A 17,290-nucleotide genomic window follows, 5' to 3' on the forward strand; every position below is an offset into this window, starting at 1 on the left:
CTTTGACAGATGGCCTCGTATACGTATCTCTCCTCTCTCTCTCTTACTCCCTCGAAGGCTCCAGGGAACGTTTATTTCGCCTCGTAGATCGTCGGCGCGGCGGTCTCTCACAGCGCGGTATAATTTAATTATTAATTTAACGACGACAAAGTAACGATCGCGCGGACAATGAGCGAGCCGATTATCTCAACGCGACGTGATAGTAGTGCTAGGCCTATAAACCGGGCCTACCACGGCTTGTATTATAATTTACGCCGGTATTTATGCACTCGCCCGTACGCACGCAGAATGCGCTCGGTATTAGTAGTGGTGCAGTCCCCTCGTTACGGAGAGTTAAGCCTCTCGTGGAGCGAACGAACGTCTCCGTCTTGCCTTCGTAAATGCGCACGGGCGTGGTATGCAAATTATTTCTCGAAGATACTCGATTTAATTATATATAGGTCAATAATGTTATCGATAAGCATCGCGATCACGTACGCGACGCTTATAAACATGTGGCTCGTCTCTGGGAACAGCAAGGTATAACTAACGATCTTCGAATCAAGGCCGCATAGCGAAAACGACGAAATGCAGGGATCCGGAACGCAATAAACTACTCCTGCCTCTTCTCTCCCTTTTTTTTTTCCTTTAATACAGCGCGGCAGTAGAAAATAAATCTTTACCGCTATCAAGTTTAATATTCAGTTAATTATTCGATAACATCAGCAAGAAGCGATCGCTGAGAAACGCAATTTGGAACTCGCGTTTACGCGAACGATGCCGCGACTCGGATATACAGTTAACGAAGCGCACTTCTGGATCTATTTTCGCTCGATCGAAAGATCGAGGCCGTCGACCCAAACGGATCTCACGAGAGCCGAGAGAAAGAGAAGGAGAAAAAAGGAAGAGATAGCGAGAGGGACACCGAACCGCTTCGCGAGTCGCGATATTTGCTCTTTCTCTCTCTCTCTCTCTATCTATTTCTCTCTTTCTCATTCTCTCGCACTCGACTACGACGATGAGGACGATGACGACAACGAGGAGCAATCAATCCGTCATTTTATATATATATTAAGAGGCTTATTTCGCGCCGCGATTTCATTCCCTCTCAAGTGGCCTGATCCAATTCGATTTCATGGCGTTCTCCGCTATGCGCGCGTGCATGCGTCGCTTACGCTCTTTTCCATTGACGGATGGCTCGTGCAGTGCGATCGTCCGTCGCCCTCGTGACATCTCGGTACGCGACAGAGCGAACGAAATCATCCTTTAACCCTTCAACTGTGGCACGCGCGGACGAAATTGCTGGCGAGATAGAGAGAATCCGCAATTGCGACATCATCGCATAGATTTATTTACAATTGGAATGTAAACAGTGATCTCCAAAAACGGTTTAACAGTTTATTTTTATCGCATTTTCACGTGTGAGAGAGAGAGAGAGAGAGAGAGAGAGAGAGAGAGAGAGAGAGAAAGTAATAACGATGAAAACGAAATGGATAAACAATATAATTGTTTTGCGAGAGCAGACAATTTTTCCAGAAGAGTCATAATTATTAACGAATGAGGAAATGGTAAGTCAGATGAGTCACGGTAAAGCCTAGAAATGATAGACTTCGCAACTGAACGCACCGAGGCCGCTAATTGAAGCGCTTTAACTCGTCTACTTGTTTTCCCGCTTAACGAACCGTTAACTGTTAAAGCTAACGGCTGCGTAAAAATTCTTTCCTCGGTCGTCACGACTACCTTCTCAAAAGCGTATCATTATCACTGCGCAACGTTTACCGCCGCGGGTCGTTATTCACGATTAACTCTTCGACGGGTTCGAAAAGACCCCGTATGTTTCATGCAATTCGTTAATTTCGCGCAAGTTATATTCCGATGGCAGAAAAGATGGTGTAAGAAGCCGCTCCCATCCGTTTCTCTTCCCAACAGTCGGGACAAATCTCTCCTCTTTAAAACTTCGATCCGGCTTCTCCGCCAGACTGTAGCGACCTTGATTCTCTCATGAGTTATCCCGTAGTTGGCGTTACTTAAAATCCCAAAAAAATATTTTGCACTTAAAACGAGATAAATATACAGGGTGTCTCAAAACTGACGATAAATATCTTAAAGACAGATTCTTTGTAATATTGTAAGATGAAAATGAGGTCGTTGAAGAGAGAGAAAGCGAAGATTCTGAGTGCAACAAGTGCAAGCAACGCAAATAATGTACTTCGTGACGTACGAGATGCAACTATTTGAAACCAAAACGAAAGTCCGTGGTTTGTTGTGACCTGTGCCAGGATTCAGTAACTCTTAACGAGTCGATGTCGTTATATTGTCGTTACGTATATATTATATGTATATACTAAAAAAGTTACGCAATGACAATATAACATTCTGAATTATTATATCCAAAAAAAGTTATAAAGTTACGGCATATATTTGATGTAAATGTAAATGAAGTGTTCCATATTAATTAACCCGTACAGTTAAAAAATAGCCTAGAAACACACAAATTTAAATGTTAATTTAATTAATAGTAATTTGAGCCTTAATTGCCAAAAAAGATATTTGATTTTAAAAGGCAATTTAGCTTCTTCGGAGATTCGCCCAGAGAAAACGTTGCACCAATTGATTCGACGCAGGTACAGAAAGTTACGAGACACTGTATATTCGCTTTTGTTCCCGAGAGCAAGGACCGACGACCTCGACGGGATTCCAATTCAGAAAAGTCGTTCCGGGATCCGATGAATGAAAACGGTCCGTCTGTTTACCTCGGCTGTCGTACCAAGGGATGGCGCCAGTCAGTATTCGCCCCATTCGGAAGGGATGCGGAGAAGGGTGCTCCGGACCGACGTCGCAGCGGAGGAGAGGAATGGACACGAGCAACCTGTTGCTTTCACCGTACGCCGGGATATATCCACGTGCCTCTCCGCTGCGACACGCACCCGTACGGGACAGCACTCACACGCAACACGTTGCCATCCCCCGAACCTACGACTGTAAAATATTCGCGAGCAACGAATTATCGGGCTACACATTCGAGAGTCGAGCTGCGTCGCGTATGTAGGAAGACAATTTATTGCCGTGCAAGCGCGGAAACCGAGAGCTTCATGCTTGCGTGAATCGGGAAGGCGAGAGATAATTTACTATGCGGTAGTCGCGTTCCTGTTCGGCGTTGACAATTTTTTTTTAAGAGACAATAGAATAGTTGAATATGAATAGCGTGATGAAAATGTGATGACAGTAATACAATAGATATAATAAGAATATAAGAGACGTAATGAAAGAGAGAAGAGAACATAAATCTCACATGATTATATCTTACGATAATGTACATTAATGGCAATGAATCATGAAAGTCTTGAATAAACAATAGTTTTATGAATTAGAATATTCCAAATGTACTCATGAAACCAGTCATCGAAGCTATTATGTGATGTAAGAATATTAAATCGCAGTACCTACAAATAAAAACTTTCAAAAATATTTTTAAAAGTTGCGTATGTAAATTTTTTATAAATCTCATTTGGAATTTCTATCGTTCAGTTCTGAAGAATTACGAAGCGCATTCGTGGAGTTAAGTACATTTCCAGAATCAATTACGAGAATCTTGGAAACTAAGCTCCAGCAACAAGCGTCTTCTTCGTCAGTGGGACTCTGTGCTCGAGATTCTTGAGAAACGAGACCGACGCATTTCGATCGATCGTCGGCCGAAGGCAGCACGACGACGGACGTCCAAAGCGAGCAGCACAGAGAAAAAGAGCGAGAGAAAGAGAGAAGAACGAGAGAAAGAGAGAGAAAGAAACAGAGAGCCTAGCGCCAAAATAAATCAATAAAATAGCGGACCAAGTCGGGCACGTAGGCGCATACACGTGCATACAACGTATAGATCGTATATGTATGTATGTGGATTGGAGAAGCGAGGCGAGACGATGCGAGGAGAGCCATGCGGGGTATGGCGCGACGGTTGAGGAGAGAAGAGAGAGAAGAGAGAGGAGAGAGAGAGAGAGAGAGAGAGAGAGAGAGAGAGAGAGAGAGGCCGAAGCAGGCGAACGAGCTAGCGCAAGCGAGGTCGAGACACGCGGCAGCTGTCTGGCGCCAGGGGTCCCCCTGTTCCCTCAAACAGTCGCGCCGAATGCCACCCACCTTAGCCGACCGACCTATCGTGCCATTCTCAAACCTCTGCCTGCATCCCGGGAGCCGGCTTTTCCCTTCTCTTTCCTTCCTACCCGCGTTCCTGCACGGCCTTCTTCTTCCTCTCGTCCTGCGGCAGATGCAGCAGCCTGCGTCCGACGACGTATGGCACCGTTTGATGGATCGACGATGGATCCATCGCCCGTATTCCGCGAAGTTGAAATTTTAATTCAACGGGTTTATCGTTTAATAGATAAATTAGTAAAACATCGAATTGCGTCCGTAATGGTGAAAACAAAATATCTTAATTTTTTTATAAGCTAAATGTTCCAGTGACTATATCACAAAATTTATTATTACTAATTTTTCAAATGCTTTTTTATTATTATACAATATTATAATTTAATTGTATTTAAAGATTGCAATTGAATTATAATATATTTTAGAAAGTACGAGTATATATTTGAGATTAATAATAATATAAAGTCTTGTGTAAATGTTCAGACATAACATATCCGGATACTGGGACGTTTATCTTATGTAATTTCTAAATTGCAATTAACCATGATTTATCGCTGAATTTATATAAGAAATAAATGAAGCCTCTCGAGTTGAAAAAGCCTTCTAAAACGATTGGATGATCGCGGCGTCAGTTGGAAAACGCTCGATCGAATCCTGATATTTCTGTTTTCTCCCGGAAGCACAGCGTGTTCTATCTATAACTGACTCAAATAAAAAGGCAACCGCGCGCGTGTTTATGATTCCATGTCATCCCTTTCGGTGCTCTACACTTCGCGTATTATATTGCAGCGCTCAACATCCCGCGAATATACGCGACATTTGCTAAGCCGACGAAAGTGCAATCCCGTCAGGATGATTCTTGTTTCCGGTAAATGGCCTGCTGTGACGACAGGTCGAACGTGTAACTTTTTAATGTTACTATAAAATCTGAGAAATTTCAAATCCGGCCAAGAAATACTAGCATATAGTATTTTTTATTCAATGGATATATAATTTTAGTGTTTTATTTACAATTTTAACACTTTGATTTTTGTCTCATGTCACAAAATTAAAATACTATAAATAAATATCAGAAATATTAAAAAAAACACTTAAAGGAGAAAAAGTAAAATAACTTAATAGTTATTTAATAATTTAAAAGTTCATACGCATCTGAAATGTAATTTAAAGGAATTAAAAAATCCAAAAGATTTGTTTTAGATGTTTACACTATTATAATAATATAAATGACCTTCTCTTAATCTGGAATTGCTGGAATAAATTGCATTCTACACGATTACTCTGATTAAATGCGTGAACATACGCATCGTTTCTTACTCACTCTTGTAAAATCGCAAGATGCGCCGGACACAGACGCAATTTGTTGTCGACTTGGGAATGTTTGACGTCGTTAGACCAGCAGCGTTTGCATTGGCGAAGGCAGTAAAAGTACGTAAAAAGACTTCGACACGCGAGAGGAAAAACTCGCCACAACGTGTTGTCGTAAATATTATAATTAATTCATTTTTCTTCACTGGTATGGGAATTTGCGATCAATCAAGAGAATAAACAAAGTCATCATTCGCTTATATAAAGACTTATTTCTCCTAGAGATCAAATTACATCTCATAGAACGTAATCCAAAAAATCTGCTTATAATTGAAGTACTCTTTTAAAATAAATTCAATAATTATAAATAAATAAATAAATAAATACGTTACATTAATCATTAGAACCAGTTTTCTTGTGTGTATTTTTTTTTTATTCTTGCAAATTATTTCCTTATCGCTAATGCCATTCGGACTTTCATCTACACCTTGAAAAAAATTTGTATACTCGGTCCGATGGCGCAACGACAGAAAATTATTGAACGACGTTGCGGAGAAACGAGAGTAATCGTCGGTACGAGTCGACGACGAGAGAGCAGAGCGTGTTCACTTTCCTGCTTCTGGCTGGGGCCAAAAGCGTTTCAGGCGTTCCACGAAGCAGCAACGCGAGAGCGGCCCGAGAGCGGTCCGAAAAACGACGAGTCCGCGATCCGTGCGGTGCGTCATGCGTGAAAAGCTACGTGCGCGTCAGCCCGGAGGAACGTGCGTGCTGAGGAAATTTCTTCAGTAACGCTGGTCGACATTGTAAAAACATTGTCTTGTTCTTTCGAAAAAATCTTGGGAAGCAAAAAGTCATTATCCTTTATAATACAGGCATATTGTAAATTAAATGTGAGAGAATCTTGCTTTTTATACATACTCTCTAAAACTTTCAGAGTGAATCTCACTCCGAAGAATGAAATCTCTTAAAGAATGAAAATTGTGCAATCCTTTTTAAAGACTGGCTCAATTTTCTTCACTCTTTAGAGTGAAATTTTCACTCCAAAGAATGTAGAGAATATAGAACGCGAGTGATTTTTTTTTTTGTAGAAAATATAATAAATATATGGAAAAAGAGAAAAGTTAATTTATTCGAATCTTAGCGCGTGTAAAACTTGTATGTGTTAGAAAATGTAAAATTAAATTGAATCGCGATTATCTCTTGAAATTCACCGTAACTCGAAGGAGAATGAAGCTCGCCTAAAATTAAACCCGCTCTTATTTTTTTCAGATAGGGAAGAAATGCATGAGAGAAGAAAACCGATCGTGGCGCCGATCAAGGTTAACCACGTGGATGTAGGTGTAAGTCATCGATCATTGGCGTAGTCGGAGGTATCTCGGGAATCGACCGATAGACTGAACGATTATTCAAAGATAAAAGAGAAAAAAAATTAGATATGACACGACGAGAAACGGATCATCTTACTTTCTCGAAATTTCACGTCGAAATTTCAACAATCCATTATCGTTAGAATGACTCAACGGGGGACGTCCCGTACATCTCTCATCGTGGGGTCGGTGAACATATGGGGTACATATAACCTTGAAGACATAGTTACCTTCTCCGTTGGTGGTAAGCGAGCCGGGAAGTGGCAGGGGCGTGCTGTTTCTGCACCGACGTTGATCCCCTTCACTGGGCGCACAATCTGAAAATAAACGGGCAACCCCTTGAGAAGCTGCTTTCCTCACCGAGACTATTTCTTCCTCTCTTAATTCCTTTCCCTTCTCAATCACTCACTCTTTTTTTCGCTCTCGCACATGTTTCGCTTTATAGAATAAAGATAGAGAGAAACATAATCATCGTTGTGTACTTGAGAGAGGAAAGGAAAAAGAACATTAAACAATGTATCACTGAGTTATGTACAACGACGCTAACCCGATTTTACAACATAAAAGAAACAATTTTGTTGAAGTACTATTTAAAAATTTGTGACTAGATACAAATCTGAAAATAATTTTGTTAGATTATCAAAGTCGTTACGTAGAAATTTTAATTAATGATGAGCAATGTTGCAAAAAATTTTGACATTTTAGTAATCTGTTTGAACATCCTATGTATTTTAATAGTCCATTAAAATTATTTTGAAATCTGTGTCTAGCTATAGAGATACTAAAACAAAAACTATTCAACAAAACCGTCTTTTCTGTGAACATAAAAGCGTCGTCATTGAATAGAGGCGTTCGTTATCGCGTGAGGATCGAACGACGAGAATTTTCCGAGCCGGGGGAAGAATTTCACGACGCGTGCGTTGCATAAAAGGCTTATTGTCGGTAAACACCAGCAGCGAGGTTCCATGTAATTTCATATGACCATACGTCCGCGTCTCATCCTGCGCGCGGTTAATCGACGTAATACCTAGTCTCGGATTTCTCCGCTTCAGCAGACGGAATAAACTCGATTCTCTCGGCGCAGGTGCGCACGAGAGATGCGTTCGCCTCTTAAGTTGCATCGTGCCAAACGGTAAAACGATTCGTCACCGCGTTCTATGCAGCGCGGCGAACGCACGCGGGAGATGTAAATCCGATAGCAAAATAAATCTCCTTTCTTATATACCGCCGAAGAAAGATAAACTGCACCCTGTCACTCGATACAACCTTTAGCGGCTGAATGTTAAAGCCGACAGTGGCGATCAATGGCGTTAATTGTTCGCAAGAATTCACGATCGACCACAGAGCGAAAACAATTAAGAGCAACAATTTCCGCGGGCAGAAGAGACAGAAACGGCCAAGGTATAATCGCCAGACGTGTGATTCATAATCCTCACGAAAATGTCTCTCTTTCTCTCTCTCTCTCTCTCTCTCTCTCTCTCTCTCTCTCTGTCCTTCTTTCTCTTTCGTGGCGGCACAAAGGAGGTGACAGAATCGTCCAAAATAATTATTCGCTCGAGACGGTTAATTTATTTGCGTGCACTGTGACAAAAGTCTCGTATAACAAACAGAATGACCAACTATAATTCGCGATGAAACAATGTTAATCTGTTTGTGTAAACAATCTATGTCCGATTTTAATGTCTTTTAAAACTCGTTTTTCTTACATCTCATCTAGTGATTTATTGGTCTCCTAAAAATCTATGATTTTATTTCGAAAATCATTTCATTGACCTTTTATAAAAATCTATTTCGATATAATTATACTAATGATATATCTAATCTCATTGTATGGTTTTGACTTTATTTAACGAAACAGATATTTAACAAAATAAGGACAATTGATAACTAAAAATAAAATGTCTCAAAATAAAATATTATTTTTAAAGTTTACGAGTATTGTGAATAGTATGGTTACATTATAAAAGACTTTAGACTCGACACAAAAATGCTAATAGTTTTAGGGATAGACCATAGAAGGCCAGGTCCATTCACTGAAAGAGAAGATGACGTCAGACGAATAGTTGGATGAGAGGTCGGTCGCATTCCTTTTGAATTCCAAAATCTCGTTCCTACAGGAGGAGCATTTCCTGCCACATCGTACCCTAAAACATTAGAGAAAGCGGCGAGGGCAAAGACAAGGAATGGGACTTCAAGGATATCGTGAAGATAGAAGAGAGCCGTCTATTTTTAGGACGCAATTATTTAAAAATCCGCTGGCCTCGCCCTCGTCGTTGCCGCGTCGCGTCGAGCGAATTTCACACAGGAGAATTCTCTCCTTCTCTTTCTTTCACCAAATCCTTGTCCTGTTTCCCACGCGAGAGCTGTTGTTACATAAATAGAAACCAAAACTCGCTCGGCGTTTCCTGAAATTAATATTTTTTTCGCTCATCTCAACAAAAAATAATCTTAATGATAAAATACTTAATTATATAACGTATTTAATCTTGGTTATCAAAATACATCAGCAAAGAAATATTATCTCATCCAACCGACGAAACATCTCGCAAATTATTTTTAATTATGAAGCTTTTAATAAAGGAGATGTAACATTCCAGATATAACAATCTCCACGAACTTGCTGAACGTAAATCACAAAGTATTGGCTGCGTTCGAAGAGACGCTATTAGCGCTATTTGTGTTATTCTATCATCGTCCACTAGACGTGAAACAAGGATAGCATAACACAAATAGCGCTGATAGCGCACTCCTCGAACCCAGCCCGAATGTTCATTGTTCACGGCTAGATTTTCCAAGTTTTTACGATTTTTTCAGACGCGTGACAACAACGCCACGCAACGTGGCAAACAATCAGAGCACACGAGCGATTATCGGCGCAAATATTTATCCGACCGATAAGGAACAAATTGACATACGCGAATCTGGTTTATTATACTCGCTAGTCGTCGGTCGACGTCCAATATACAACGCCGTTGCGCGTCGGGTAAATACAACTTATTTACAAAGTAAGGCCGGACGGGTGAGCTCGCTGCGCGATTTTGGCACGCGCGTCACTCCACAAAGGGAACGTAAATATAATTCCGCGAATTATGCGTGTCACCGTAAGCTGTTAAGTGCCGCGCGAATCTGTGAGATAGTGTCACCGCCGAGTTTGCAAAAATATATAGCCACGCGGAAGATTCGACCGGCGGCAGCGGCGCCACCGCGCCCGCTCGCTCGCTCGGCTCCCAAGGTGAATTAGGATTCGTGAATTACGAGCTTTGGCTACGGAAGAGTGTCACAAAAGAGAAAAACAAAGAAAGAAAAAATGACAGAAGAGATATCGATGTATCTTTTCTTCTCCGATAGCACCGTCGGTACGTTAAGTACCTATACAGGTTTCGGTTAGATTTGTGAATAGAGAGTGACCCTAAACTCTCTTACCCTCATTTTCGAGACTATAATAGCGAATTCGAGTGGACACACTCAGTGTTCACATACAGCGCGCCTTGGTGAACATTAACCTTTACAAGTCGAAAAAGCTACTATAGTGTGGCACTGAAACAGCGTCATATTTTAAGGCAAAGGATATAATGAATTATAATAAATCTTGTATACTCAGGCAAAAGCTGTAAGGTTTTAAAAATAGACCCTCGTCTTTCTAAATAGTAATTTTCATAAGACGGCAAAACCACTTTAGTGATGCTGAAACAGTATATTTTGGGCAGAGAATGTAATGAAATAATAAATTATAACAAATCTTACTCAGAAAAAGCTGTAGAATTTTAAAAATTGACCCTCGTTCTCTAAAGATTAATCTTCACAAGATGAGAAAGTGGCCACTATAGTAGCACTGACGGTGTTATATTGTTTTGAGGTAAAGAATACAACGAAATAATGAATTATAACAAATCTTATTCAAGAAGTTGTAAGATAAAAAAATAGACCCCGCTTCTCTAAAAATTAAAGCCATCGTACAAATTGACATAAAAATGTGTTTAACATAATTATGTATGTATAATAATTAACGGATTAAACCGCGAAATCCTCAATACACTTTATTGTGCTGTTAGGTACATATGTATTTTATAAATATTTGCATTTCATTTTTACACTCACACAAATTAAATCAATTTACAACGATTTTAATATGCACCAATGCGCATTAGTGCGTCCAATCGAACTCGCTGTAAGACTCGGTCTTAAACTTTCACATAACTTTTCCTTTTCACGCAGGTGACGTCCAAAATTTCAAGTTTGCACGACACCACGAATTTATCTCTTCACGCGACGTCGCAACGTGGATCGTCGCCGAGCTGAATGTCGTGACATTGAGAGGCTGGATCGACGTCACGCATTATAATGCGCCGCGGCGCACTCGCGCGATCCGCCTTCGCCGAGATACCGAGCGGGCAAAAGCTGCATCGAATTAGGATCTTGCCGGCGGATCTTCAAAAGCGGCATCTCGTCGGACTCCTCCGATCCGGAAATCGGTGTGCTTGCCGCTCGGTGCTCTCGATCGCAAAACGCTGTCGGCGCGATCGGTACGGCGAAGAGGCACCGGAATGCGAGAGAGCCACTCCCGCTGATCGCCGCCGACTCGTGGCGGTCGGACGAGCGGAGACGAGAGGAGAGCGAAAGCAGGATGGAGCGCGAAGAAGAGGATGAGAGAGAGAAAGAGAAAGGTTTCATCATAACACAAGTACGCCGACTCCTAACCGCAATAGCCGATAACAGATTTCCCGACGAATCTACGATCGGCTCTTCGTAAGATCGACGATAAATCACGATTGCTCGCGATAAATAATAATCTTCGACATTCCATATTTCAACGCGAGTCAAGTTTTATCACGAAAAGAGGGAGCTTGTTCGAAAGTGGAATATCAGGGTATTTACTACGGTGATCTTACATCCTTTATTATTAAGTTCTCTATTTCAAGTAGCTTTATTTTATAATCCTTTAGATTTATTAATTTTTTTTTCAAAATTCAATTTCGTCCTTTATTTTAATAATTTTACGGGAAATTCCTTTCTAATTGGCATTCCAATGTCTGATGTACTAATGAGCGAATTTTTACTGAAACAATCGACAAATTTAGTTTTATGCAAGGAGGATATTAGTCCAAACAGAATAACAGAGTCACAATAACTTGAGTGGCGAATGATTGAAAAGTGATTCTTAATAATCAAATTTACAGCTATTTGACGTCATTTTGATGTTATGATGACTTGCGCTTTTCTTGGGAGTTATCTCATACTGCGCAAGAAAATTTCAGAAATTAATGAGTAGATTTCCGAGAATCATAAATTTGTTTGAAAATATTTAGGAATAGTCCTAAAATTTTCGGGTTTGTTTCTTATCTTCTCTAAAAAAATATAGTCATCGTAATAAATATTACTTTAGAGAAAAAGACTGAATGAACGCTCGGTAGAAGGCAAAAAAAGGGGCAATAATAAACGAGGAAGAGCAGAAAGAAGCTGAAGGATTGGTAGAGAGCGAGAAGGGGCAAAGTGCGCGCTTGAGTTTGCTCTTTCGAGCGAAGCGGACGGGACGGTGAAAGATCGGGTGAGCGACGAGGAGCAAGAGACAGAGGAAGGGAGACGAAGAGATGGAGAAAGAGAGAGAGAGAAGGACGGAAGGAAGGAGAGAAGGGATGTATTCAAGGACGTCGTGGCGAGTAGGCAAGCGTTAAAGGCAGGCGACAGGCGCCCACCGCCTCCGCTCCCTGGGATCCTCGTCTTCAGTCCGCTTAGTCAAACCCATCCTTTGATCGGCGCTAAGGTCGGTCTTATCTCTCCGTACCCTTAACTTCATCTAGGGATTAGCAAGCGGAGGTTTTACCGGAGCTGTGTTCGTTCTTTCAAGGCTGCCGTAACAAAAATCGCCGCTCTATTAACGAAACAAGCTTGCACCATGAGAAGAAACCACTTAGGGGATGGGAAATGTCCCTTCGATTTTTTCATCTTAATGTTTCGTCTCCCTCTCACAATGATTTGTTTTGTCGGTAAAATAACAAAGCCCAGCCCATTTTAAAACCGGTTATATCCACTACCGCGTTGTACGTATGTACATTCTTTCAAGACAGGTGGACCGTTAGAGTAAATGCGCTTAGCTGCACTTTCTACGATTTCTTGCAGCTTCTGCGTTTATCTTTTTTTTTTTAATTCACGAACGTTAGATAGTACTCGGTTTATTTTCGATGACAGACGATCGGCATCCAAAAGAACGAAACATGCTAACGTATAGCCATTACAGGACAATGATTGAATCTAATCCAAGAGACGAATTGCAGGATTAAAAACATAAGTCGCATAACACGCGACACGCGTTTGTCCTCGTGCGTTTGAAAGGGACTGCGCGGCGCGTTGTGTCCTTCGTCGTATTCGTTGAAATTTGCGCAACTACAGAACTCTATACGTCTGACACGGAACAAGGTAGCATTTGCGAAAATCAAGTAGTTCCGTTGTAAGGAGCATATTTCCCAATATAAATATACACAAAAAATTATAAGTCACACTGGAAAAAGAATCTGGTTACATTAATTGGAATTCTGATCGAAAAAAATGAATAAATCAGAATTTTCTGGTTGTATCTATTATAATTCTAGCTGAGATAACTAGAATTCTGACTGATATGATCAGAATTCTAGTGCGTTCATTTTCAATTTTTCTCCATGCATCCATCATCATCATCTAAACTTTATAGATGCAGTCCCTAGGCCTTACGTAATATTTCAATTACTCTCTAAATCTGAATCAGTGAAATTCAATTGAAAAAAAGATTAGCTAAGTTAGAGATTCCACGTTTCATTGATTTTTTAGTTAAATTTCACTGATTATCAGTGACATAATTGGGACTGATGTCAGTGATTATTAATTAATTCAGATTTAAAGAGTACACAACGGGTATGTGGAGTTTATAAATAAAACGTTTGATATCATCATAGAAGGGAAGCGAGATTGCTCGGAGAAGGAACTTGAAGGTGATAGCTCGAGCAGATTCTGCCGCGTTCTTTTCCATTGGGTCACCCCTTTACTTTCCTCCCGCGAGCGACGAGAGCGCGCGCATTCGCGGAATCTCCTCGCAAGTCACTGGTTCGCTCGAATCGCTCCGTTTCACGTTATAGGAATATCGCGTCGCGTCGCTGAAGCAGCAACAAGTGGCGGACTTTTATCCGTCTTCGCCGCCGCAGCCGCCCGCCGTACGCTTCGGCACGCAGCGGCGCGGTGGCCCAGTTTCCGCGACGGGGCATAAATTCGCGCGGGCGCCCGTCATCGCCCGAAAGACAGATTTACGACGGAGGCAGAGGCGGGTCTCCTTCTTCCGAGAAGAAACCGCTCCGCTTCCTCCACCCACGCCGCCAGGAAAAACGTACACTTCCTCGCCCGCGCGTTTCTACGTTCTATCATATCGGTGTGCACGCGCGCGTGAAGTAGAGCTGTCATTATTGATTCACGAGTTACTTTATATACGATTGACAAGCGGTAACGTTAAACACGAGCTTTCTAGTCATTCGCGCTAGAATGGCGAGCGCGAGTCGACTATAAATACGAATTCCTTGTCATTTCAACCAGGGTTGACGCACTTGAGCTTAAGCGGTATAATTATAATTTAGGTAATCGAAGCAACACGAAGCACAAAACATTTAATTTCCTTTTATTCAAAATTGTTAAATACATTTCTTTTTATTTCTGATAAGGGACGGTTTTGCTGAAGTGTCTAAAAATTTAGCTAGTCATCGATCTGAAAATAAATTTGTTGGGCTATCAAAATAATTATGTAGGTAATGTCAAGTTGCTAGAATGTTAAAACTTTTTACAGTATTACTCATTATATTTAAGAATTATACAGGATTGTTTTAATAGTCCAATAAAATTATTTTCAAATCTTACAGCTTTTGAAGATACTCTACAAAAAATTGTTCTTTCCGTGCGGCGAAAAAAAATTTAAAATTTAGAGATTCTAAATAAAAAGAAATTAAAATGTAGAATGTAGATTTTGATTCGTGTTAGCTTCGATTAAGTTCTGATTATATACTTAAGCTCAAGTGCGTCAACCTCGATCAAAACGACGAGGGGAATTCATATTTATAAGACGCCTGAATAATATCTTCGAGAACGCTGGACCTTTGGCAGGATCCTCCTTTATACTCGTATAAATGCGAGTCGCTTTGCAGTACTTACGATACGACACACGGTCCTCTCTCTATCGACAGGAGATATTGACCTCAGGCGGTATACACACCAAGCGCCCAGCGGTATTTCTCTCTCTCTCTCTCTGCTATATATATGTAAGTGCGTCCACTATATAATCTATACACACGCCTAACGTCATCGCGAACGTGCGGCTCTCCTCTAACTGCAGGCGTTATTATTTCGTCATATCAAGCTTGGCACACATATATCGCCAACATCGATGAGATAGACATTCATTCGCTACTATTTTTAATAAAGAAACAATAAAAATATGTTATGCACCAACATCGATATTTTATTTTATAATACAACATAGCGACAGTCTCGGCGATTGTCTTATATGTTACATGGAAAAGACAGTTTTGCTGAAATATCTAAAAATTCAAATACAGATCTGAAAAGTAATTTCGTTGGACCATCAAAATATTTGTGTAGAACGCTCAAACTGATTTTTAGAATGCCAAAACATTTTTTGGCTCAAACGTGATGTGCAATATTACACTCAACTAAAAAAGTAATTTTGTAGTATTGCACATCACGTTTGAGATTCCTATACTTATTTTGATATATACTTCAGCAAAATCGTTTCCGTGTATACGCCCGAGGCTTAATTTTAAAAAGAATATCGATGTATAAGAGAGGATTTGACAGATCTGTCGTATTCGCGTAATCGGGCGATCTCGCGAGAGATTTCTCGGCGAAACGAAAGGCATTCGAATCTATCGATGACCGGTGCGGTCGATCTGTGTTGTGTACTCCGCATCGATCCCGAGAGAACCAGTTTAGGTTCGACCGCGGAAGAAGAGAAGAGAGAAACGCACAGGAGACGGTAGTCGAAACCTGACGAGGAGAGCGGTGACTCAGGAGGAAGCGAAAAGAAGACGTAGTTGGCAGAAAGTATTGTTTCAGAATCTTTCCGTGAATTAAGAAGCAATTCTTTATGTCAGCTATTTGATTCTACGATACACGATATTGCATTTTGCATTCCATAAGTTAGAATTTACTCGAAGATGTATCAAGAATATAATCTCGAAAAGTATAAAACGATGTGACTTTGATCCTTTTATAAAAAATTATTATAAAATCTTTTAAAAAAATATAAAGAATAGATTAACAATCTTGCAAATAAAAGTATTTTGCTGCTAAATGTTAATATCGATGTCTCGCGTACGAACGAGACTACTCCACCTAGTGGATCAGTACTGGCTAAAAGATACATTGATCAACCGCTGAAACGACGATATCATGAAATCTATCGGCACATTGCGATCAACAAGATCGGTTTACAGCGCGTAGTTACGATCATAAAGAACCATAAGCGTATAAGAAGCATAGATATTATTTTGATTTTTCATTTAGCTAAGCTCGTTCATTTCTGGATCTAATGTTGTATATATTTGTAACTGTCATAAACATATACACACACATACATACATATGAAATGCGTACATTTTATTTATTGCAAAAATTTGCAAGAGTAGCTTCTATCCGTGAGATAATATTACTGTGCGCTTGGTTGAGAACCTTTGATGTGTGTGACTAGAATGCTATCGTAAACCAACCTCTACAGACGCTGCGCGCGCGTCTGTTCTTGCTCAACTCCATCTAATAAAATCGTCGGTTTTATTCGCGACGGGACGATCTATTTATCATTTCAGGAATCCGCAGTCAGTGGTGTGCAGCCGTGAAAAATGTGAGAACCTCTGTGTCGTACGACTGGAATGCCGTGTATTTGTCATCGTATAGATCTTCTTGGTATCTGTACTTTTTTTCGCGTTATTCGAGCTCTCGAGGCACAAAGAAAAATATAGGTATCGATATATTATACGATTTTATTGTTCTCGTGTTCGACGAAAATTTATTAATAATATATTAATTATATTTGTGAATGATGATGACGTTAAAAAGTGATTTCGTTTTAAATTGAAAAAAAATTAAGTAAAAGTAACGCATATATATCAAATAAAAGAAAGTAATATTAGGTGGGTTAAATGTTAGAAATCACAGATTTCTAATACACACGTTCAGACTTTGTTACGTATTTAAATAATAATTGGTATTATACCGATGAAAAAAATCAATTAAGAGAAATAATCTTATTTTCGGTCAAAGAGGATCTTACAATTAGTGCTCAAATATTTCAGAGTGAATTTATATATACTTATCCAATTTTGTAAACCGCGCGCAGAAATCTTTTTCGGTCTTGAAACGCAATCATGAATAGAACTAGAGTAGTAATAATAACACACACACACACACACACACACACACACACACACACACACACACACACACACACACACACACACACACACACACACACA

General features: G+C 40.2%; 1 protein-coding gene across 2 annotated transcripts in view; it reads right to left on the reverse strand.

Moving 5' to 3' along the window:
* Dad (Daughters against dpp) overlaps positions 1 to 17,290 on the reverse strand; it is a 55,056-nt gene that overhangs the window by 23,425 nt on the left and 14,341 nt on the right. Inside the window, exon 3 of one of the 2 annotated variants that reach the window (XM_018444355.1) lies at positions 7,022 to 7,108. The exons of the other annotated variant lie outside the window; for it this stretch is intronic. Within the exon in view, the coding sequence (XP_018299857.1) occupies positions 7,022 to 7,108 (87 nt within the window). The remainder of the gene's footprint in view (positions 1 to 7,021; positions 7,109 to 17,290) is intronic. 2 annotated transcript variants of the gene reach the window in all.

This window comes from Mycetomoellerius zeteki, unplaced genomic scaffold (assembly GCF_001594055.1).
Source record: "Mycetomoellerius zeteki isolate Tzet28-1 unplaced genomic scaffold, Tzet1.0 scaffold149, whole genome shotgun sequence".
NCBI lineage: Eukaryota > Metazoa > Arthropoda > Insecta > Hymenoptera > Formicidae > Mycetomoellerius > Mycetomoellerius zeteki.